Here is a 23,527-nt window from a genome sequence, read left to right on the forward strand (position 1 = left end):
CCTCATTTGTTGATCCAACAAACCTCATGTATCTACCATTCATGATGGATTTAATGTAAATCCCAAGATTATTAAAGATCTAATTTGGTTGGGTTCCATAACTATAGTCTATGGATTTTAATTACTCCAAATTCCTTATGGAAATAATTTTTTTGAGCAGATTTATTACCCTTTCCTTGGTGTTTCTACTTAGTCCAAGAGTTTAAATCAAACATACCTTAATGCGATGCTGTGAAGTCGCTTTTATCAATGGGCGATTTCAGAATTTTCCAGGGATTGTTCCATCCCCTCTAGGATTGGAAAGGACATTCTCATCAATCAAGGAGTTTTTCTAAGATTATACATTTTCTCAGTCTGATTTTTATGGAAATTACCTTATTGTTATGACGCTGGTTCCCAACGTTCATTAAGTTATTTCCTTTTCCACTGGTCCGATGGTGAGTAAAGAAATTGACATCTTTGAAAAGGTAATTGAGAAGGGACTGGAGGATCTTTTCAAACAAAAGACCTGGATCAAACATAATCTGACCAAGAAAGAGAAAATTGCACTAGAGAGACTACAAGAATGCAAGGAAGTAACAATAAAACCTGGTGACAAGGGTGGCAGCATTGTCATCATGGATACTGAGAAATATGAAGAGAAAATGAGTAACATGCTTAGGAACCAAGAACATTATATTCCGTCTAGAAGACAAGAATGGTTAGATTTAAATATCTTGTTTGCATTCATAAATCTGACAGGAGGAATTGAATAACGAAAATGAGAATGCAGGGACGATAATGTAAAATGTAGAAATGATCGATTAATGAAAATAATCTTGTTTTTAACAAGAAGGATTTATATATTTCTTTGTTTTTAACTTTAGAGGTTTTAATTCTTGAAAAATTGTCCTGAAGAAGGTGAACATCCAAATCACCAAAACGCCGCGTCGACACATTTTTTCACCGTAAAATTCATTGTATTGTTTTTTTTAAATCTTATGAAAATGTTTTTTTAACAAATGTGATTTTTTTTTAAAATGTTTTGTAATCAAAATTGAATAAACTTTTGACAAATTTATAAATAACATTGTTTGTCCCGACATTCTCTGTGGTTGTAATTATGTTTTAGGATGTTAAGAATTGATGTATCTGGTAGAAATTGTAAATTTGTTGATCCTCTTATAACCTTAGATACAATTTAATGCATCACCATTCTAATGAGATACAAATCCCAAAAAGACAGCAGTCTGTCTCCATAAATACATGAAAAGGGATTTCTCTTATTTTTCTTGCCCTACAAACTCTGTTGTAACTAAATCTAATCAATAAATGGCGTGTCCTGGGCTTTCAGTGTCCAGATGTGGCACAGGTCCATGTCTCACAAGCAACAACAATGTAGCGACATCCAACATTCATTTGACCTATTCAATGGTGTAACATAAAATAATGGTGCCCCCTGCAGATTGTGAAGAGGGCCCCCCTAAGTCTCCCATATCTCACAGATAGTCACTGACCTTGGGTTGAATGGGGACCCCTTGAATGTTTGGGGGGGGGATCCCTGAAGGGTCAGGGGCCTACCTGCACTGCAAGGCCTATGTTATGCCCCTGTCATCTACAAATGCAGTGCAGTCACCCCATTAAGTTTTTCTCTCAGCAGCAAGATACATCAATGCTTTAATGCTTCTGGTCACTGCTGGGTTAACCCAGACTTTTTCACCCGTCCTAAGTTAAATACAAGGAGTATCATTGAGTTGGGTGCTGGTATCGGACATTTATACTGCTTGAATACCCTGAATGGGGGTTAGGTGCTATCAAATAATATTTTTTGATATTATTTTTTTCGTTTTTTTTTTTAAATATTTGGGCTACTTATCAGTTAGCCCTTCTGCTAACCCGAATATTACTCCATCCACCTGTATGCAATCGTTAATCAGGTTCTTCATGACAGCTGTACAGTAACGGAATACCTCAACAAATAACAATGGGTATCAGCTGTGAAATGGTAGTGTAAGTGGCTTTCGGCCGGGAGATGGACTTACAAGAAATGGTGGCTCCTAGGCACTTACCTCGCCCACGCTCTGCCTCTCTTGTCGCTCCTCCAAGGTGGTGGTGTAAAAGGGCTCATAGGTGATCAAGTCAGGCCGCTCAATATCGTAGATGGCCTTGACTTTGGGGATGGCGGCCAAGTCCTTGTAATCAAGGATCTCATTGTCAACCTTTGCCTAAACAAGAAAAAAGAAAGATGGAGTGTAATTATAATTAATATTTTTTAATATCTAACCTCTTTTATGGAAACTATGAGCAACTTTGCCTCCCTCCACTGTCACTTAATGAGACTGGAGCACACGACAAATGATCAGGAATCATTTCAAACTTTGAAACAATCCCTTCTGAGAGCTGAAACCCCGCTGCTGCTAGGGAACATAAGTATCATAGTCATTTTTGCAGGGGCCACAGGGGCCAGCAACTCCCAGCTCCAAGATGGTCAGTGTTGAATCGTCTCACATGGCCCCGAGGAACATTGTGTTCTCCCACTGGGCAAGAGGCTTTTATAATAAACAGAGATCTGAGGGTAAACTAATGTTCAAAAATCTCATCTCGCTCTTATCCACATATTTTTGACTAGTAATATCAGGTACAAATGGTTTCTATTAGATTCAAATAAAACATATAGATTACATGGCATGTATTGAATCAATGTAGAGAAAATTGTTTTGATATGTATTGCGCCTTGGAACTAGTTATTGGTTTCTGTTCAGTTTGGCTAACATTTCTGTTTAATTCATACAGTTTAATTATTTTTTCCACTGCAAGTCTGATATATTTTGAAGGTGACCTTGAGGTATCTTCCTAGGGATTCTTCATCCCTACGAAAGGTTGTGTGGCTAGGTAGCCTCCCGTTGTCACCTTTCTCAGACCACAGGGTTATGAAACTGTGTAAGACCCTTCATATTGAAGTCTTTTCTAAGGATCATGAAACTGTGTAAGACCCTTCATCTTGATGTTTTTTCTATTCAGTTAAAAATAAATGCCATTCCGTCCAGATGGCAGGGCTCAGCTTCTGTGGGCATTAGACCACATGAAAGCATGGGCTAGCAGTTACATATTTGGGAATTTACTGAATGAGGTCTTAGAACCTTTTGTAACTTGTAACTGAGGTGGAGGGACGTGTCCAGTGGGGGATGGTACAACTAAGATGTTTTCACCGCAGACGCTGACATCAGTTGTCTAGAGGTTCTTGCTGGTTCTTTGCCAGTTTGGGATGTGGCCAGGAACAATGTCCAGTGATGTATTCTCATCTGAATAGACAATCTGTCAGTGGTAAGAAACATAAAGCATCTCAGGAGAGTGGGATCCCCAGGCCACTAAACATGGCTAAAGACTTCTGCCATTACTACATGGATCACACAGTTTCTATTCTAGTTTAGTATTTCCTTGGACCAAGTAGCCTTTCAGCTCCTCACAAATGAGTGCAGTGTCTGTGTTGTGGACCTATTTACCTTTTGCCTCAGTACAGAATGACTGATGTTTTTATGTGACCAGTACTTTCCTATAAAGTCTTAATTCATGGGTAATGTATGCTTTTCCTTTTGAGTGTGATGGCCGGGGTCAGGAAACAAGAAATTTCCATAGTGTTGATCTCTAAGTTCTAGATAGTAGAAGTGTGGGTTCCATTATGGCTGGTCATTTACTGGTTTAATTCTCTCTGAAGTTCATTTCTTCACAGGGATTCTCATGCCGAACCTCAGCCTCTAGTAGCCAATATTGCTCTACAGCTGGTAGCATGTAGGAATTTGGACCAAGATGATCCATCCTGTGTGAAATGTATTTAACACACTTGTCTGTATTGATGCAACTATAAACTGCATCAGCCATGTCTTCTTGCACAATGCCCACATCATTCGCCCATCTCTGAGGTTGAAGCATCTCACGTTTTGGCTCTCAAGGTGTGAAATAAGTGAATAGCTTGCTCAGCCAAAAACTGTTTACGTTTTTGTTCCTAACAAAGGTTGTTCTCCCATTCTCATGTTGTCAGCTAGACACCGGCTCGTACTGCTGTTGTGAAATCTCAATATGGGGCCAATATCAGAGGCTTGTGTGTAGTAAACTATACATTTGAGTCCTGCTTGTATTTGGTGGGCCCCAATATCCATAAAGCACTGCAGATTATCCTAGAGGTCTTGATCTATTAGGTGATTGGAAGGGGGCTTGGATTCTCCTTGAGTAGATCTATTGTAAATCCTCAATTTTCTTTCTCAAAAAGCGGACTCAGGAACAGTATACAGTTCAGTACATTTACTTATATCAGCTATTTCAAAGTGACACTGTATGGTCAATCGGTCTTTGCTTAATGAATACACTAGGACTTACTGTCAATGGAATATACTAAGGATCACACCAGAGTTTAGATTGATGCAGCCCTCTGAAGTCAGATATGTAATGTTTTTAAAGGGTATGCTCTGTTTAAGGCTTGTATTTAAAATGGAATTCTTCCCTTGAGCATTCATCCAGCAAATCATCACCTGTAAAAGTGTATCAGGTGTTAGGGCTCTGAATACTGAACCTATGTCTTTCCCCCAGAATTGGCATAATGCACATCTTTAGACAAAGGAATTCTAAAATACTGTGGCTTTGAATATCTTGCATTTCATGAGTTTTGATTTTTTGAGAAAATACTAAAGCACAGACAGGGAACAACGGTAATCCTCTAGAAGCCAGCAGTTGATTTCATTTAGGAAAACTCATGTTCCAGTATCGTACCCCTCTCTAGCTATATTGATACAATTGGTTATGCAGAAAAGAACGAGGTGGTATTTTGGCCTTACTAACATATTGCGAATTTATTGCAACTATGACCTTCAAATTGGGGGTTGGAAGTTCACCAAGAAATAACGAAGGTGATAGAATGATCAGGGAGGGAAGCCTGTATTTAGAACCTTTCCATCAGCACTAGTGATATTGTTAGAAAGAACCCAGGGTTGATGTCAGTGGTTGTTGCCTGTTGGTTGGGACGGATCTCAATATATAGATTTTAACTGCCAACATGCTTGCATTATGTATGTTGTACATTAGGTTTGTGGTTGTTTGGGTTCTGCTGCTGTCAACAGCTATGGAGACCCATATACCCTGTGTTGTACTGATTCTGGTGACTTAGAATGTTTAATAAAAAATGGTCAACAGAGAATAAAGGATCAATAAAGAACAGTAAGTAAAAAAAAGATGAAAGAGAAGGCCAAAGAGAGAGAAAGGAAAAGAAGGACGACAAAAGAGGAAGGGGGAGGAGAAATAGAAGGACGAAAGAGAAGGAGAATGAGGGGGAGAGAAGGAGACAGAAGAAGAAGGAGGAGGAGGAAGGGAGGAGGAGGAAGAGGAAGGAGAAAGGAGAATGGGAAAGAAAGGAAGAAGGTTGAGGTGAAGTAGGAGGAGGAGGAAGCAATAAGGAGCACAGTGAATGAAGAAGGTGCAAGGAAGAAGGAGGAGAAAGACGGGAGGAGGAGGAGGAGAAGTAAGGAAGTAGGAGGAGGAGAATGAAGAAGAGAGGGAGGGAGAGAAGCAGTAGGAGAAGAAAGGAAGGATGTGAGAAGAGGAAGGGGAGGAAAAGGAAGAAAAAAGTAGAAGGAAGAAGAAGGAGAAAGAAAGTTGAAGGAAGGAAAGAAGGCGGAGGATGGGAATAAAGGGAGGAGGACAAAGGAGGGTAGTAAGGGAAGAAGTCAAGGAGAGGAGGAATGGGGAGGGAGGAAGTAGAAGGGAAAAGGATAGATAAGTGAGGAGTGATAGATGAGGAAGGTGAAGCAAAGTAAGGAAAGAAGAAGGATGAGGAGAAATAGAAACAGAACTTTTATAAAATGCCCCGCTTTCAGAAGAAGCCGGTCCACCCTGTCCCTGCATGGTGACTTGCATTTGAACACCTAATGGTACTCACATAAATGGTGTGTCCGGGTGATCCAGGGATACTGGAGCCAGGTCTTGAATAAATACTGTCACATGATGTCCGCGTCGGCTGTTAGATAACAAGATTTAGTTAGAATAGAACTTATGTTCACTCTGGCCCACAAACAAACGTAGTCCCCTCTAACATAAGCATTGTCTGTCAACCCATCACCATAAATGAACAAGTAACAGAAAAGCAGTTCATTAAGAACCAAAATAAGGGACTAACTTGATCTTGTTAATTCGCTGTGATCATCTTTGCCATTTCTAAATAAACAGTAGCCAAAATAGTTTATGTAATCTAAACCCCGGAGCCATAGTTTGAAATGTTTTCACAAATGTTAAACATATGCATGGATACATAACTTTTACATGGTTGTTACCAAATATTCCTTAGGCTTTGTATCCCAGACTGGCTTGTAAGAAATTTGAATAAGAACAGTAATTAGTATCAAGGATCATTTTAAAGCCGGTTTATTGCATTCTGGGATAAATATGTCTGAATAGGCATTTCCATGGATCAAACTTGTGACTATTGCGAGAAAGCGGAGTTACAAAGGGATTACTGGCCTGCTCTTGAGACAAGTGATATCCTTTTCTCATGAGCATACAGTAACAGAGTGAAAACACTACAAAAGGACAACACACCAGTTTAGTGAACTAGCCAATCTGCATCTAAGTAAAACAAGACCACAATGACAAAAATCCAACATACATTCACAAAGCTATCACTTATTAAAGAATAATCTTCAAAATGCAGTTCCTAAAGTCAATAGCACCAACCGGCGCTATCACAGCATCGTGACCAACAACATCCACAGTTCAGTCTGACCTCGATGGTGTCGAGTACCGGTTATGGCATTGAGATGGACCCGCAAACATTACCATGGAACTTGGAAAGGCCTCAGAGATAGTGCTGTGAAGTGGGGCGGTGAGGCGTCACGGGCATCAGTGTCGCAGGTCGGTGTAGAAGGCATGAAGACCTTGAAGTCACTAGCGTTGCAGATCAATCTTCCTAATATTGGAGTCCAGAACGCCGGCGTCAGGGCAGCGATTTCATCGTGGTCAATGCATTGTGCTATTCACAAGCGGTGACCATGGCTTCCGTGCAGGCAGTGGTGCGACATCGATGCGGAAGCGCTGTTGTCAGTAGCCCCAGGGCTGCGATGTGAAATGGGGCGATGCTCCGTGCTCTTCACAAGCGGTTCCTCAGCCATAGTGCAGGCAGCAGTGTCGTTGGATGAGGTCGGAATCGATGGCACCGGCATCAAGAAACCAGGGGCTGAGATGTGGGACGGAGCGATGTGTCGAGCGCTGCCCACAGACCACGGTGCAGGCAGCGGCGTCCATGTCGGCGTGAAAGGTCATCATCGGTGAGACCAGGGTTGCAATGTCGTTGCGGTCAATACGTTGTGCTTCTCAAGAGTGGTGACCACGGCTTTGGTGCAGGCAGCGGCATTGATGATGGCATCAAGTATTTTTTCTTGACGTTATAGCCCAGCAAACACCTCCAGTGGCCCAGAACTGGGATAGGCGCCACAGGTGCAGGCCTCCCAGCAATGGAGTCCAGGCACTATGGGTGAAGTTTTTGATGACCCTAAGACTTCCAACAGGAGGCAAGCACACACAAGTCCTTGGAGAAACCTGGCAAGCAGGCTCAAAAACAACATAGTCCAATCCTTTCACTGTCCAAGACAGAAGCATCAACTGCAGGACAACACAGCAATCAGGCAATCCCTCCTCGCAGTTCTTCCAGCTCTTCTTCGTCGCAGAGTCCTCAGTCCAAAAGTGTTGCGCAGATGTGGGGTTACAGGTCCAATTCTTATACCCCTTTTGGCCTTTGGAGGAGGTATACTTCAAAAACGTCTTTGTTGTCAACAAGGTCCTGTCTTGCTCTGCCTTGGCTCCAGACAAACTCCAGGAGGGTAGAGACTGCACTGTAAGAGGACAGGCACAGCCCTATTCAGGTGTCAGGGACAATTCCTCCCACTACTCTAGCTCAGGAAGACCCATCAGCCTGGTAATGGGCCATAAGGATATGCAAGGCACACCTCAGCTCGACCTCGCCAGCACCTACGCACTCGCCTCCACGGACTACATCCTCCTCGGGGACCTGAATTTCCACCTCGAGAACAACAACGACGCCAACTCCGCCACCCTGATCGACAACCTCGCAAACCTCGGCCTCAGACAACTCGTCACCGCACCCACCCATGCCGCTGGCCACACGCTGGACCCCGTTTTCTCCACAGGCACACACGTCACCTCCGACCACACCACCGAACTCCACTGGACCGACCACCGCTGCATCCATTTCACCTTCAATAAACCAACCACGCACCACCGCACCCACCAGCTACCTCGCAGCTGCTGGAGCAAAGTCACAGAAGATCAGCAGATCACCACCCTTGCCCAAAACCCACCCACCGACACCACCAACCCAGACACCGCAGGCCGCAACCTCAGACAGTGGATCGACGACTGCGCCAACACCCTTGCCCCACTCAAGAAACTCTCCAACAACCACACCAGCAAGAGAGCCACCTGGTTCACCGACGAGCTGCAGACCTCCAAACGCGCATGCCGGAAACTGGAGAAGATATGGCTCCACGAACACACTCCGGACAAACACGCAGTCCACAAGGACGCCACCCGCAAACATCACCATCTCATCAGATTAGCCAAGAGATCCTCCTTCAAAGACCGCCTGGATAACAACGCAGACAACAGCAAAGAGCTTTTCAGCATCGTAAAGGAACTCTCCAACCCCAGCGACAACGACATACCGCCCTCACAAGAACTGTGCAACTCACTGTCCATCTTCTTCCACCGCAAGATCGCTGACATCCATGACAGCTTCAACACCATGACCGCCCCGACTACGCCAAACCCCACCCCCCCTGTGACGACGAGACACGCAAGGTCATGAACTCCATCCACTCAGGATCTCCATCAGACCCGTGCCCACACCACGTATTCAACAAAGCAGACGCTGCCATTGCACCCCAACTATGGAAGGTCACCAACATATCCTCCGAAACAGCGACATTCCTAGAAAGCTGGAAACCCACCGAAATCAACGCCCTCCTCAAGAAGCCCAAGGCGGATCCCAAGGACCTCAAGAACTTCCGGCCCATCTCCCTGCTCCCGTTCCCGGCGAAGGTCATTGAGAAAATCGTCAACATGCAACTGGCCCACCACCTGGAAGACAACATCTTGGACCCGTCCCAGTCCGGGTTCAGACGAAACCACAGCACCAAGACAGCCCTCATCGCCACCACAGACGACATCAGGCACCAACTAGACAACGGCAAAACATCAGCCCTCATCCTCCTGGACCTGTCAGCCGCCTTCGACGCGATCTGCCATTGAACTCTAAAGAGACGCCTCCTAGAAGCCGGAATCCAAGAGAAGGCCCTTGACTGGACCACGTCCTTCCTCTCCGGCAGAACCCAGAGTTTCCACCTTCCGATCTGAGGCCACCGACATCATCTGCAGCGTCCCCCAGGGCTCATCCCTCAGCCCGATGCTGTTCAACGTCTACATGGCCCCCCTCGCACAAGTGGCCCGCCAACACGACCTCAATATCATCTCCTACGCTGACGACACCCAGCTCATCCTCTCCCTCACCAAGGTCCTGCACACCGCCAAAACCAACCTCTACGAGGGAATGAAGGCCGTCGCCGACTGGAAGAGGAACAGCCGTCTGAAGCTGAACTCGGACAAGACGGAGGTACTCATCCTTGGACCCACCCCCTCAGCCTGGGACGACTCCTGGTGCTGACCACACTGGGAACAGCACCGACACCCACCAACCATGCACGCAACCTAGGATTCATCCTCGACTCCTCCCTCTCCATTTCAAAACAGGTCAATGGCGTCTCCTCCTCCTGCTATAACACCCTCCGCATGCTCCGCAGCATTTACAAGTGGATCCCGACCGAAACAAGAAGAACGGTGACACAGGCCCTCGTCAGTAGCAGACTGGACTACGGCAACGCACTCTACGCAGGAATCCCAGCCAAACACCTACGACGACTACAACGCATCCAAAACGCCTCCGCCCGACTGATCGTCAACGTCCCCCGCCACAGCCACATAACCCCCCACCTGAGAGACCTCCACTGGCTCCCCGTCAACAAGAGGATCACCTTCAAGCTCCTCACCCTCGCACACAAAGCACTCCACAACGCCGGACCAGCCTACCTGAACAGCAGACTCAGCTTCTACACCCCCACCCGCCAGCCTCGCCCTCACCGCTGTTCCCCGCATCCAACAAACAACCTCCAGCGGCAGATCCTTCTCCTACCTCGCCGACAAGACCTGGAACACCCTCCCTAACCACCTACGGCAGACCCAAGACCTACTCGCCTTCAGAAGACTCCTAAAGACCTGGCTCTTCGAGCAGTAGCGCAACCCCTCCCCTCAGCGCCTTGAGACCCTCACGGGTAAGTAGCGCGCTTTACAAGTACTCTGATTGATTGATTGTGCGACTGTCTAGAGTGAATGCACAAACCAGCCCCTGTCTGTCTAAACCAGATGTTCGATCTACAAACAGGTAGAGACATAGAATGGTTAAAGCAAGAAAATGCCCACTTTCTAAAAGTGCCATTTTCAAACACAGAATTTAAAAAACAACTACACTAAAATAAGTATTTTTAAACTCTTTGTTCGGGGAGCCCAGTACCAAATCTCTATATCTTCCCAATTGAAAATTACCCTTGTAAGATGTTACAATCAGCTCCAATAATAACTTATAGGAGAGATAGTCCTTGCACTAGTGAAACACAACATTTACAGTATTTCACTATCAGGACATGTAAAACACACCAACACATGTCTACTTTTACATACACTGCACTCTTTCCATGGAGATACCTTGGGCATTACTTAGGGGTGCCTTACATGTAGTAAGAGGGAATGTTTGGGCCCTGCAAATGGTTGCACTTGCAAGGTCCACATGGCAGTTTAAAACTGCACATGCAGACACTGCAATGAGAGGCCTGAGGCATGGTTACAATGCTACTCATGTGGGAGGCCCAATCAGTGCTGCAGACCCACTAGTAGCATTTGATTTACTCGCCCTGGGCACACACAGCACACTTTACTAGGGACTTACCAGTAAATAAAATATGCCAATCATGGATAATCATTTGCAGAGATAATTTATACAGGGATCACTAGCACTTAAGCACTGATCAGCAGTGGTAAAGTGCCCAGAGTTCTAAAACTAGCAAAAACGAAATGCAGCACACAGTCAAAAACAGAAGGTCAGAACCAAAAAGATAGGGGAAAAACACGCAAAAGATCCTAGGTGTAACCTAAACCTTGGCATTTCCTATAGCTTACTTGAAAAGGGATGTGAATTAAAGCATCCTTCATTTAAACTGAGCATAACTGATGAGTGAAGGCCGAGATTTTGAACACCAACTCAAACTTGTCCCACAGTAAGTACTGGATAAGCCTACAAAGGATTCGGGATTTGGCATAATAAGCATGTCTTTTTCGGTATGGATAAATAGGGTGGAACAGAAACTGTCTCAACCCCTTTCAAATCTACGTCTATGTCATTGAGTCGTCAGAATTTTCTGAGGTTTCAGGTAGAGACTCGCAAGTTCCTTTTGAAGCAGATGAGGGCCAGATAGGGGCATCAAAGAACAGTGCAGTTGGACATCTTGTTTCACAAACTTCAAGACTCCTGATGCTTGTATTAGTGTTCAAAGAGGTGACAGGTGTGTGCGCCCTAATACTAAGGATTGCAGGGACCACCAGTATCTGCATGAAGTTAAGCAGAGCTCATGTGCATCCAACTAGCGGGAGTGATAGAAGTTGGAATGAAATATGGAAACTATGTTCAGGTCAAAAACAGCAAATGAAGCACTAATAGTCTCCAAGCCCAAAGAAAAACCACTGAGGCGAAGTTGCAAGAGTTCAATAAAACATTTAGACAGGTGAACACTAAGCCATATGTTTGGTAGCCACCTGTGTCAAAAGTCAACCAAGAGAACCAAACGAATTCGTAAATGAGCATGTTTAGGGCGATGACATATGTTGATTTTCTCTGGTTCCTTTCCTTGGGGGAAATGGCCTGAAAATTGTACTAGCCCAAGGTGGAAGGGTTGTTTCTTGAGCGCTATTCGGTGTGGATCATGCTCAGAAATTACAGATTTGCGAGCAAAAGTGGCAGTTGAATTCAGTCATTCAATTGTAGTGAACGACCTGTCCACCATGATCATGATCTTGCAGTGAATTAAAACCTTGTGTTGTTATTGTGAACAAGACATTTCCTCTAATCATTTAGAATGCTGTTTATGCATCAAGCACAAGGTCTGAGCCAAACCATATCTTGAAACAGACTCTAAGAATCTCCAAACCTTAAGAAAGCCCTAGGCAGACATACCACGTAGGATGAAGCATGTGTGGGTTGAACCTTCAAACATTCCAGCCCAAGGCTCTTATCAGAGGAAAACAAATAGTGTACCTCAATACGAGCATTGTGTGCTATGTTTTAAAAATATATATAATTTGATTTATACTGTGGTGCACATACCTACTGTCCCCCGCAAGAAGGCTTCAATAAGGGAGCGCACTGAGAGTGCGCCTCCTGAGAGCTTGTTTGCCTCTGTGCCAGCGTCTGTAATACAGCACAGGCGCAGAGGCAAGGGGATTCCTTCATTCGCATAGGGCCCCGCATGCAAATGAGGGAACACTTTCTTGAGGAGGCGCTGGTGCTGTATGTGCGCCAGCGCTTTCGGAATTACAAAAGGGGACGCGCGAGCGTCCGCTGCACCTTCTGTAATACCAAAGCGCCTGTTGTGCCCGCGAGGCGCTTCCTTAATATGGCCCATGGTCTCTTATGTGGGATGCTGTGATCACATGCCTATCATCTTTAACATCTGAGGTCCTGATATTTTTACAATAATCATAATATATTCGAATTTTGAGAGATGGAAAGAAAGCCATGGAATGCCCATAAAGAGAAAAAGGTCTACAGTTCTCATGCCTATGTGGGAGTCCTAAAAATCAATGTCTGTCTGAGAGTCTGGCATTGCTCACAAATGGGGGAACACAATGAAACATAGAAAAGTTGCATGAGCAACTACACAGAAAAGGATAGTCCGGGCATTCTTGTTAAGAGTAGCTGAACAAAGTTCAAAACCATCAGATTTAAAACTGCTGAACAGCCCTGTTAAAATGGAGAGGCCACACCCCAAGGTACTCAAGATCAAGCTGGACAGGATCCACAGGGTGGGCCCCCCTCAGAGGGGTGAAAGGAAGAAACCGCGAGACATCCTGGCGAAGTTTCACTCTTACAAAAACTAAGGAAGCGGTTCTGCAGGCGGCCAGGGCGAAGGATATCATCTCCTTTCAGAACTTTTCTTGTGCCATATTTCAAGATGTCGCCCCCTCCACTCTGGCGTGGAGACAGACTCTGCGGCCGGTTACTTCCAAGCTCCAGGAGGATGGAGTCAAGTACTGCTGGACATACCCTTTCGGCCTCACCTTTGAGCTCCACAACAAAAGACATCATATCACCGATCTGAAGGACGACCTACACATCCTTGGTCTCACGGAGGAGGATGGAGACTCCACCGCTGGGGTTTCCGGGGCTGCTTCTAGGGGGACGACCCCTGCCACGGTCTGGTCGCAGAATTCAAGAAAAGGGAATCGCTGACGTCCAAGGGGGTTATAGAGGTGTACTGCTACACAACTGAGGGTGCCATGTCGACGAGCGGTACTCGCCCTTGGAGGAAGAATCGGACTTACTCCTTCTCCCGGTCTGGCTCATGTCAGGGCGGCCTAGAGCTCCATAGCGAGATTAGGTGCCTGAGCGCTGCAATATCTGGGACAAACTGTGAGTGTTTTCTGCCCATGGACTTCTCACTGCGATCTCGTTGTAGCGCTGTGCGGACTGGGTCCCAGGACCGGTTGTCCCCCTCTGCTCTATGCGGGGGCTGTTTTGCCCCACGCTACGACCAAATGATGGTTTTTGTTTTCTGTTTGGGGTTCTTTTTCTGTTGGGATTTGTTGGGGGAGGGGAGATGGTGGTGGCTGCTTTATGTTGTTCCTACATGACAGGAAGCTGGCGGGGACTCCTGGAGGTAGTAGGGGGGTGGGGGTGATGAGAGGAGAAGATGGCTGCTTCTATAGAGGCGGGATCTTTGGCACCTTACACCACTTGAGATCTTACCAGCAAAAAGGGGGAGGACAGAGGGATGACAGCATAGTCATTGTTTTGGACATGCGGATGGGGTATTTATTGAGAGAATACACAGGTTCTGACCTGCAATGCCGATTACCGTAGGTACATGGAATGTTAAAGGGCTCAATTTCCCTCAAAAGCGACAGAAAGTCTAGAAATACATATTAGATCACCACCTTGATATAGTGGCCCTACAGGAGACTCATCAACTTAAATCTGAAGATTCTCGTTTGAAACATAAGCAATACCCACTCATTTATAAATCTTCAGCGGCTACCAAGCATAAGGGAGTGGCCCTCTTGTTTCGCTCTACTACCCAATTTCAGCCCTTAGGAGTTCCGAGTGACAAGGACGGTCGATGGCTCATGGTTAAGGGGCGACTGAAGGGGAAATTGTGTACATTTGTGACGCTCTACGCCCCCAACACGGGGCAGAAGGGCTTCCTGCACACTCTCCTGGGTAAGGTGACAGACTTTGCCGAGGGACCGCTGTTTCTCATGGGGGACTTCAACTTAGTATGGCACCCAGACCTTGATAGCACACACACCCGACGCTCAGACATGGGTTTATTTTCCACTGATACTCAGGGGCGAATTTGCGACCTAGGCCTCTTGGACACTTGGCGCGCCCTCTATCCCCAGACCCGAGACTACACCTTCTTCTCTCATGTTCACCACTCCTATTCTCGGCTGGACCACATCTTCGCCAGCCAATCCCTTCAGGGCAGTTTTAAGGAGGCCAAGATCTTCCCCATAGCTGTCTCCGACCATGGCTTGTATTCAGTATGTTTGACATGTGTTTCCTGCGGACACAGAAATGCCTATCTTGGTTGCCAGCTCGGTGGTTTTTCCCGGCGTCGGTGGCAAGAGATAAAGAATCGTGTAATCAGTTACGGGAGACTATTAGGGAATTCTTTATCTTGAATAAGCCAGAGGACACTTCCGAATATATCACGTGGGACTCCTTCAAGGCCGAATTGCGAGGCAAATGCATATCGCTCAACTCTGCCTTGAATACACAACGGGCTAAGGAAAGGGAAGATCTTGGGGCGGAACTAGCAACGGTGGAACAATCTCACAAACTGACGCCCACCAGACAGACACTACGCAACCTTACAATGATCAGGGGCAAACTCTGAGCTATCTACAACAATAGAGCAGAATTTACTCTTCTTAAACTGCATAATCTGTCTTACACGCAAGGCAATAAAATAGGGAAACATCTGGCTAGGCAACTGAAAGATAAGAGGGAGAGGGAATACATTGGGGGTATCCAAGACCCCTCTGGGACGTTGGTCCACAGAGACGAAGACAAAGCGGGCATCTTCAGGGAGTTTTACAGAACCTTATATGCGGCGGACTCCCTGGATATTGAGAAACAACAGGACTTCCTGAGGGATCTGCCCATCCCTCAGGTCTCTCCTGCTTGGAATGAGGCGCTTATAGCTCCAATCACACTTGAAGAGATTACCTCGGCTATTAAAGCACTGAAACCACATAAGGCTCCGGGCGCTGACGGTTATACCGCACTCTTTTATAAAACATTCGTATCAGATATTGGCCACCACCTGGTTAGGCTTTTTAATAGGATGGCGATAGATGGGGCCACAACTGACTCCATGTCCGAGGCTGTGATTTCGGTGATCCCCAAACCTGGGAAAGATCCCTTATGCTGTGCTTCCTTTAGGCCCATTGCACTCTTTTATATTGATGCAAAGTTATACTCCTACATTCTAGCTAAAAGATTGAACAACCTTATACCGCTCCTTATCCACCCGGACCAATCTGGCTTTATTGCGGGATGCCAAACCCACCATAACACCCGTCGCATTGTCCACTTGATTGAGAAGGCCAACAAATTCAGGATTCCGGTGGTCCTAGTCGGGCTGGATGCCGAAAAGGCATTTGACCGCATGGATTGGAGGTTTCTGTTCTCTACTCTCACAGCGTTTGGGTTTTCCCCTCAATTAATAAATATGCTGCAGGCTAACTATAAACACCCACGATCCAAGGTCTTGATTAATGGCGTGCAATCTCCTTATTTTACGCACTCCAGGAGGACTAGACAGGGATGCCCCCTGTCCCCTCTATTGTTCGGCCTTAGTATAGAGCCTCTGGCGATTGCTGTCAGGGAACACCCGGGAATTGAGGGTCTCCCTTTCACAGGTGAGGCCCATAAGATCTCCCTTTTTGCTGACGGTGTCCTCTTATCCCTGGCAAACCCGACGAGATCTCTCCCACACCTGCAGACAGTGCTGGAGTGCTTTGAGGAGGCTGCAGGCTTCAAAATTATTCTTGATAAATCTGATATACTCAATCTTACCTTCCCACGGGAGGAAGCCCTTCTCCTTCGGTCGCTTACACCTTTGGCGTGGGCTTCATCCTCTATCCAATATCTGGGCGTGCAGCTAACACCGACGGTAGAGAAACTATACGCTGCCAACTTCCCCCCCACTCTCCTCCGTATTCAGGCAGAGCTGACGCGGTGGAAACCACTCTTTCTGTCCTGGCTTGGTCGTGTTCATGCCATAAAGATGACCCTGCTCCCTAAATGACTATATTTATTCCAGGCGCTTCTAATAGAACTAGAGAGACACTTCTTTAGGCGAGTGAAAGCAATGATCCTGCACTTCATTTGGCAAGGCGGGCGGGCCCGCTACTCATTCTTTATGCTGCGTCGCCTATCCAGCTCTATTATAAAGCTGTGCAGCTCAGGATTTTGGTGGAATGGTCGCAGAAAGAGTCTGAGAAACACTGGCTCCATATGGACCGTAGTGTAGCTGGAAGAACCATTTGGGATTTGATCTGGCGGGCACGGCAGGACAGACCTAAAAATGCCTACCTTAGCACCCCTACACATACCACCCTGAGGGTTTGGGACTCTGTATCAATGGAGAACGGTTGGTCTTCCTTCCCTTCCCCTTTCACACCAATACACTTCAACATAGCGTTTCCTCCAGCTCTCCATGAGGGGCCCTTTGACGCCTGGCGGGAGGGGGGTTGTCTGGCACTAACCCATCTGTTCCATAGTTATGACCCCCTTACATTCGATAACTGTAAAAGGGACTACGGGATTGGGGACTCTGAACGCTATCACCATGCCCAGTTGCTGCACTGGGCCCTGGGACCCAAGGTTCGGGAAGAGGCCACCCGCCCACTTACTAAATTTGAGTCCTTCCTGGTCAAAGCTTCCTCCATGAAGGGAGCAATTTCATTTCTGTACAAACTTTTGCTGTCCACCACCCTCTCCCCCCGACCGCGATACATGTCTATGTGGGAAGGGCTGGCCCAACGGGACATCCTGGACGAGGAATGGACACATCTGTGGTCGGACATTTTTAAATGTAACCAATCCACAGACTTGAGGGAAGCACACTTAAAGACGATGATGGACTGGTACCTATACCCTTTCAAGCTTGCGTGAATTTTCCCGGGCACATCAGATAGATGCTTGCGCGGATGCGGGTTGCTCTGTGATTTCCAGCATATTTTGTGGGACTGTCCAACCATCAAGGGGTTAGGTCACGCTGGAAGGAGCATCATTTAAAAAAAATCATAATAACTTACCTATAGACCAGGTCCCACGTCTCTGCTCCTCCTCTCCGACTCCAGAAACAGAAAGCAGGCTGCCAGGCTCCCTCCCCTAGGCCAATCCCAATGATGCAATGCAGCATTTTGATTGGTCTGAGAGCTGTGACACGGCGCTAAGCCAGGGGCTGGAGGAGTGGGCATGTTTTCCATGCAGGCTGTAATGCAGCCTGCATGGAGAACGGGAAAAGTGTGCATGACTGGTTTGGGCTGCCCGAGAAGGCCGACCAGACAGTCATTGCGCACTTAGGTGTGAGCAAACTACTCCTCCCCTCCCCTGCTCTGTTTGCAGAGTTGCTCCGCCCGCCCGCAAAGATTAAATAAATAATAAATCCAGTATTCGTAAATAGCACAGCTACCCGGAGGCATCCCGGCGCTGGGGGCCGTTGGGAAGATTAAGCGAGCTATTGCCCAGAGTCACATGGTGCTGGGTTGACCTGCCCCCGGAGCCGGGGATTGAACCGTGAACCCCAGCGGCCGGTGTCAGTCGCCCTGGCCGCAGCGCCACACCTCTTCCCCAAAGGAAACATAAAATGGTAATAACTGGAATTTATTACCATTTTATGTTTTTGCTTCTGTCACTGCGAGAAAGCAGTAGGCGACGCCATAGCGGAGGAGCCACCACTGCTCCTCAAGTGTCCTTCTGAGGTGGGCCTGCTCCTCCACATGCTTAACCACATCGATGCTACAGCAATTCCCCTGCTGTGCTGAAGGGTCTTCATATTCATTATACATGACGAGCTGAGCTCGTCATTAGTGCAGCTCCACTGTGCCTCATGACGAGCTGAGCTCGTCATTAGCGTCAATGTGGTTTAGAATGTCAGTGATGACAGAGAAGTCAGGACCCACATCCGCCAAAACAAAGCTGCTCCTTTCTCCTCCGCTTTAGAATGGTGTACAGCAGGAGTAAGGTCGATTAACTTACTTGCTACTTGAGCTCTTTTTGTAGTCATGTTTATGAGAGACCAAAGAGAGCAGAGATGTTCCTAGGGATGGCTGTTTGAATACTCCTGAGGAATGAGGTAAGCACCTGGCAGTTCCAAATACCCATTTCCTCAGCACCTGAGGAGGGAAAGAATGCTCCTGCAAAGTCTCTTCTGAGCCAAACAACTAAATTCAAGTGTTCCACTTTAAACACGGGGCTATAGCATGATTTGTTGGATGCCTATTTCCGGTACATCTCCTTTAACTTAGATTTACCTCTATACTTATGAGATAAACATTAACAATGGCGCAATGGAGAAAAAAAAGTGAAACTTCAAAGCTTAAGTCAAGACAGAGCAGGAAAGTCTGGATCCTATACAAATAACCTCATGTTGAAGGTCCTTCCAGCACAATGTTCAGATGTTTCCTGGCAGCAGAGCAGATAGTCTGACCTCCATCTACACAATAAATATTGTGTATTTTTCTTTGGTTGCAAGTTTGCCAACTGAAAGGGGAGGGAATTCCCAAAGACCCTGGTGCCTGGATCACATTAAATAAGACAGAATTGTTTTATCAGGTTTGGATGTGTGCATTTTTTATTAGCTATTAAAAGTAATTAATAATGGGTGATATTGTTTGTGCATAACTGTGGAGGTATATAGGGCCTCATGTATCAAACCCTATTTTGTGAATCGGTAACCTGTTACTGAATCGCAAAATGGGTTTGCGATTCAGTATTTGGAAGGGGCATGTGTAGGGCGTCCCTTCCATATACTGAATTGTAACATTATGTATGAATTTGTTGTGACCGTTAATACGGTCGCAAAACATTTGCATTTTAAGACCAATTTCAAGTTGGTGGTAACACATTCACAATTGGGAATGTATGCAAAACCAAGCAGTGGTATGTGGTGGTCCCACAGACCACTGCCTGCTATTAAAAAATTAAAGGAAAACTTTTCATTTTTAGGTTTCGGCTACCGTCCCACTGCGTAAGCAGTGGGTGGGCGGAGCCGAAATCTTTTGTTAGTTGTATGGGGGCCTGAACACGCTCCTCTTCTCCATTGGCTGGCCTCGTAAATGCTGGCCAGCCATTGGAGGAGAGGAGCGTCACTGAGTTCAGGGCCCGCCTTGACGCGATTCGGGGGCGTTTCCGTGTCTTTTTTTAAGTCACGCCCTCTCCTCTTCCCATTGGCTGGAATTTTACCTTCCAGCCAATGGGAAGGGGAGAGCACGCAAACACACCCCCGAATCGCGAAACGACCTGTTGCTCTGTTCCAGTCCCACTCCCCCCTCCCTCCGCAGCTCTCCTTAGTCCCGCTCCCCCCCTCCCTCCCTCCCCCCGCCCGCAGCTCTCCTTAGTCCCGCTCCCCCCCCTCCCTCCGCAGTTCTCCTTAGTCCCGCTCCCCCCCCTCCCTCCGCAGCTCTACTTAGAACCCGTTCCCCCCCTCCGTCCCCCCGCCCGCAACTCTCCTTAGTCCCGTCCCTCCGCCCGCACAACCCTACCAAGGCCAGACTTATTAGATTTGCCAATGCTTGTTTTTTTCTTTTAACATCGAAGGCTGCTGTAAGATTGTAACTGGTAGTTAACAACCTTGTAACTGGTAGTTAACAACCTTGTTAGCGTAGGGTTAGCCTGTTCAGCGTGTGCATAATCACTCATGCCTATTTACACGCTCCCACAGGTGGAGTGCAGCAGCGACGTGCTTCCGACACGTCTGACGTATTCATTCTGTGCTCGTGGCTGCCTGTACCCTCCCTTCAGAGAGGCTGGAGCTTGGGATGCTTCCTTTGCGCTAAGGGTGGGTCCGCGTGCCGCACCGCCCGTTTCCAGGGAGCGGTTTCGGCTGAGTTCAACCCTCTCGAATAACCTGTGACCTACTTCTTAGTCATGAGAGGTTTCTACCACACGAAGTACGCTGCGGTCCCTGGAGAGACGAGCGAGGTGGCAGGGCTCGGGTTGTGGGTGGAAGACTTGGCATGACTCTGCCAAGCATGAAGGCACGCCAGGCAGCCGGCGATGTGGCAAAGGTTAGTCTGCGCAGAACGTGCTCCTAGGTGGAGTCGAACGTGGTGGAAGAGGAATGTGTTGAGTGCTGCAACCGGACCTGGCCGGGAATGTAAACCTACTTAATGGCAGTGCCAGGTTTTCATTAGATGATGGGGCAAGTGTTTCCATCGAAACCCACGTCTGCGCGTGCGGTCATAAAAACACACACAAAAAAAAACCCACACCCACTATCGTTTTTTCAGTGCAGAAACTTGCGCGTTAAGATCTAAACAGACAAGTGGCAAATGTAAAGTTTCTTCCAACCAGCTCGCATAGCACTGTGCCTTCCTTACAGTTGCCTGCCTTCACTGTTTCAGCCCAGATCGCCCTCAGCAGCTGAATTATTGGGTTAGGTGGCTTTGTGGTGGAAAGCTTCTGCTGCAGTGATCTCTGATCTGGATGCTTCAATCCAGACAGGTTGGGTTACCTTTTAATCCGGCGCAGGATGACGAATTAAGACCGTGAAAACAGTAGCGCTAATTACGGACCCCGGCTTGGGCAGCTGTCAAAGGAGGTAAAGATTTGTTGCAAGCGCTTTTCCGGAGTTCATTTTAACCCAGAAGATCCTGCTTTTCTTGGAAATGCCTGACTGGTTTGTTTCGCGGTGTTCGTGTTTTAGATTGAAGGCTGTGCTCTGAGGATTGTGACTGTTGGTAACCTGCTGCAAGACAGGAGGACATGAATGTTGCTACTGTTTCCTCAGTGAGGAACACGCATCTGGAACAAGCATTTACAATGCAACGGTTTCGCCTTTGGAAAATTTAGAGCTATTGGCAATGTAAATGACAATGCCATTTATTTATCTGTTTTCAAAACCAACACATAAATACAAATTTTGTCATTTACAATGCCAATGGCTCAAACTTTTCCAAAGGCGAAACCGTTACATTGTAAATGCTTGTTCTTTTTGTAAATCATCCCATTTCAACAGGCCACCATCCCTATAATTGCTGTGAATCTTAATGGGTCGCAAATTGCTACCTACCTCTTTAATATTCATGAGGTGGGTCATTTGCGACCTATAGGGAAGAGCAAAAAATGCTCAACACACTTTAAGACATGCCGTTTTGCAATTTCCTAATTGCGAATCGCAAGGATTTGGAATTAGGGACTCTCAAAACGGTTTCTTAATACATCTGGACGATAGATCAGCCCATTTTTAGCAAAAGCCTTAAAAAAAGACAATTTAAGCTGCAGTGTTGACAGAAGAAAAGGCATTCATGGGACAGATGCGTTAGAAACTGAAGATCCAGATGAATAATATGCAGTACGCTGGGACTAAACAACAAGACTGCATGCTTTTTTGGATATAGTTAAAACGTGGCTTTCCCTAAATAGTTCATCAAGGTTGGTTCTATAAGTCAGCGTTGAATGGTTATAATAATTAATAAAGCACAAAATGGAGTAACATATTAGAACATAACCACATCAAAGTAGCATGGATCAACGGTAAAGGGGGAAAAGCTACAGTAGGTAAAGTTGGGAGGAGTATAACAAGGCGTGGGTGTTCCAGGCCTTGCGATGGGCTGGGTTCCAGTCATACGGCTGAGTACTTCTGATGCAGTGGGACCCTGTCCTGCGATGTGCATTTACTTGGACCTCAATACTGGTCATAGTGGCCTACAGCACACAAGCAATGGCGAATATCGGTATCAAATTCTTAGCATTTAATTAAAAGGTTCTACCAGTGGCGAAACAAAACTTTAGGGTGGCTTCTGCAAGGAATGGAGAGGGGACCCCCACAATGCCCATACCCTCATAGTCACTAACCACATTGTAGGCGATTCCATGATACATTTAGCCTCAATGAGAAAAAGATATCCTTGTGAGATGAACATGCTCTACATAAAACCACCTTGAAAAACAAGTTGACTTAATATTTTTTAATATAACATTATTGTTATTATTAACAAAATAGAATTTTAGGAGTTGAGTGTATGTTTGGGGTAGGTTTGTAAGGGGTGTGCAGGTACAAACTAAATATAGCCACCAAAAGGTAAAGATTAAGTGGGTAATTTATATTTTAGCAGAGCTAGTTAATCTATCATGAACGCAAGGAGCTCACATTCTGTGAGACTAGCCGATCCCCTTGCCATGTAAGAATTTATTCTGAGTACCTCGTTGTATCACCTGGTAATTTCACATCCCGAAGTTACTAATACGAGTGTTACTCGTAATTCTGGGTGGCAGAGTTAATAGGCACTAATCAATTAGCAATATTCTGCTGGCAGTCTATCAGAGGTGATGGTCTAGCCACTGAAAAGTCCTTGCCGTCAGTTCATCATAGAGGTGTGCCCTATTTTAGGTGATACCAAAGGGGATGATGGACGGAGCCTTTGAGCAAATCAAACACTCACCCCCAGTTAACTGATCTGGGTTTAATCCATCACCATTCTTTAGCTCACTCCACCACCCCAGTTCAGACATGGCCATATGCAAATCAGTCTGACCCTGAGCCTCATGGGAACAGTCCAGCCCGAACTGCCAAGCCATGTCTTCACTGGACCGGAAACAGGCATCCTGGGACCGGTTTCAGATTCATAATCCTCATCAGCCAGGCTATCTTGAATCCAGTGGTAGTGTGAGCAAGGGACCCACATCTGGGCATACCCTGCCAACTTAGGGCGATCAAAGCGATACCAAAGGGGATGATGGACGGAGCGTTTGAGCAAATCAAACACTCACCCCCAGTCAACTGATCTGGGTTTAATCCATCACCATTCTTTAGCTCACTCCACCACCCCAGTTCAGACATGGCCATATGCAAATTAGTCAGCCCCTGAGCCTCATGGGAACAGTCCAGCCTGAACTGCCAAGCCATGTCTTCCCTGGACGGAAACAAGCATCCTG

At 46.5% G+C, this 23,527-nt stretch overlaps 1 protein-coding gene across 17 annotated transcripts in view; it reads right to left on the reverse strand.

Annotated features, from left to right (window-relative positions):
- The window catches only part of ABLIM1 (actin binding LIM protein 1), an 899,845-nt gene that overhangs the window by 107,752 nt on the left and 768,566 nt on the right, over positions 1-23,527 (reverse strand). For all 17 annotated transcript variants that reach the window (XR_015295979.1, XR_015295980.1, XM_086922894.1 and 14 more), the window contains exons 9-10: positions 5,906-5,983; positions 2,049-2,204 (exon numbers count right to left, since the gene is read on the reverse strand). Coding sequence is in view for 15 of the 17 variants with exons in the window: in XM_086922894.1 (XP_086779020.1) it covers positions 2,049-2,204; positions 5,906-5,983 (234 nt within the window). In the remaining 2 variants the exon portion in view is untranslated. The remainder of the gene's footprint in view (positions 1-2,048; positions 2,205-5,905; positions 5,984-23,527) is intronic.

The sequence above is a fragment of the Lissotriton vulgaris genome, chromosome 5, assembly GCF_964263255.1.
Source record: "Lissotriton vulgaris chromosome 5, aLisVul1.2, whole genome shotgun sequence".
In the NCBI taxonomy this organism is placed as follows: domain Eukaryota; kingdom Metazoa; phylum Chordata; class Amphibia; order Caudata; family Salamandridae; genus Lissotriton; species Lissotriton vulgaris.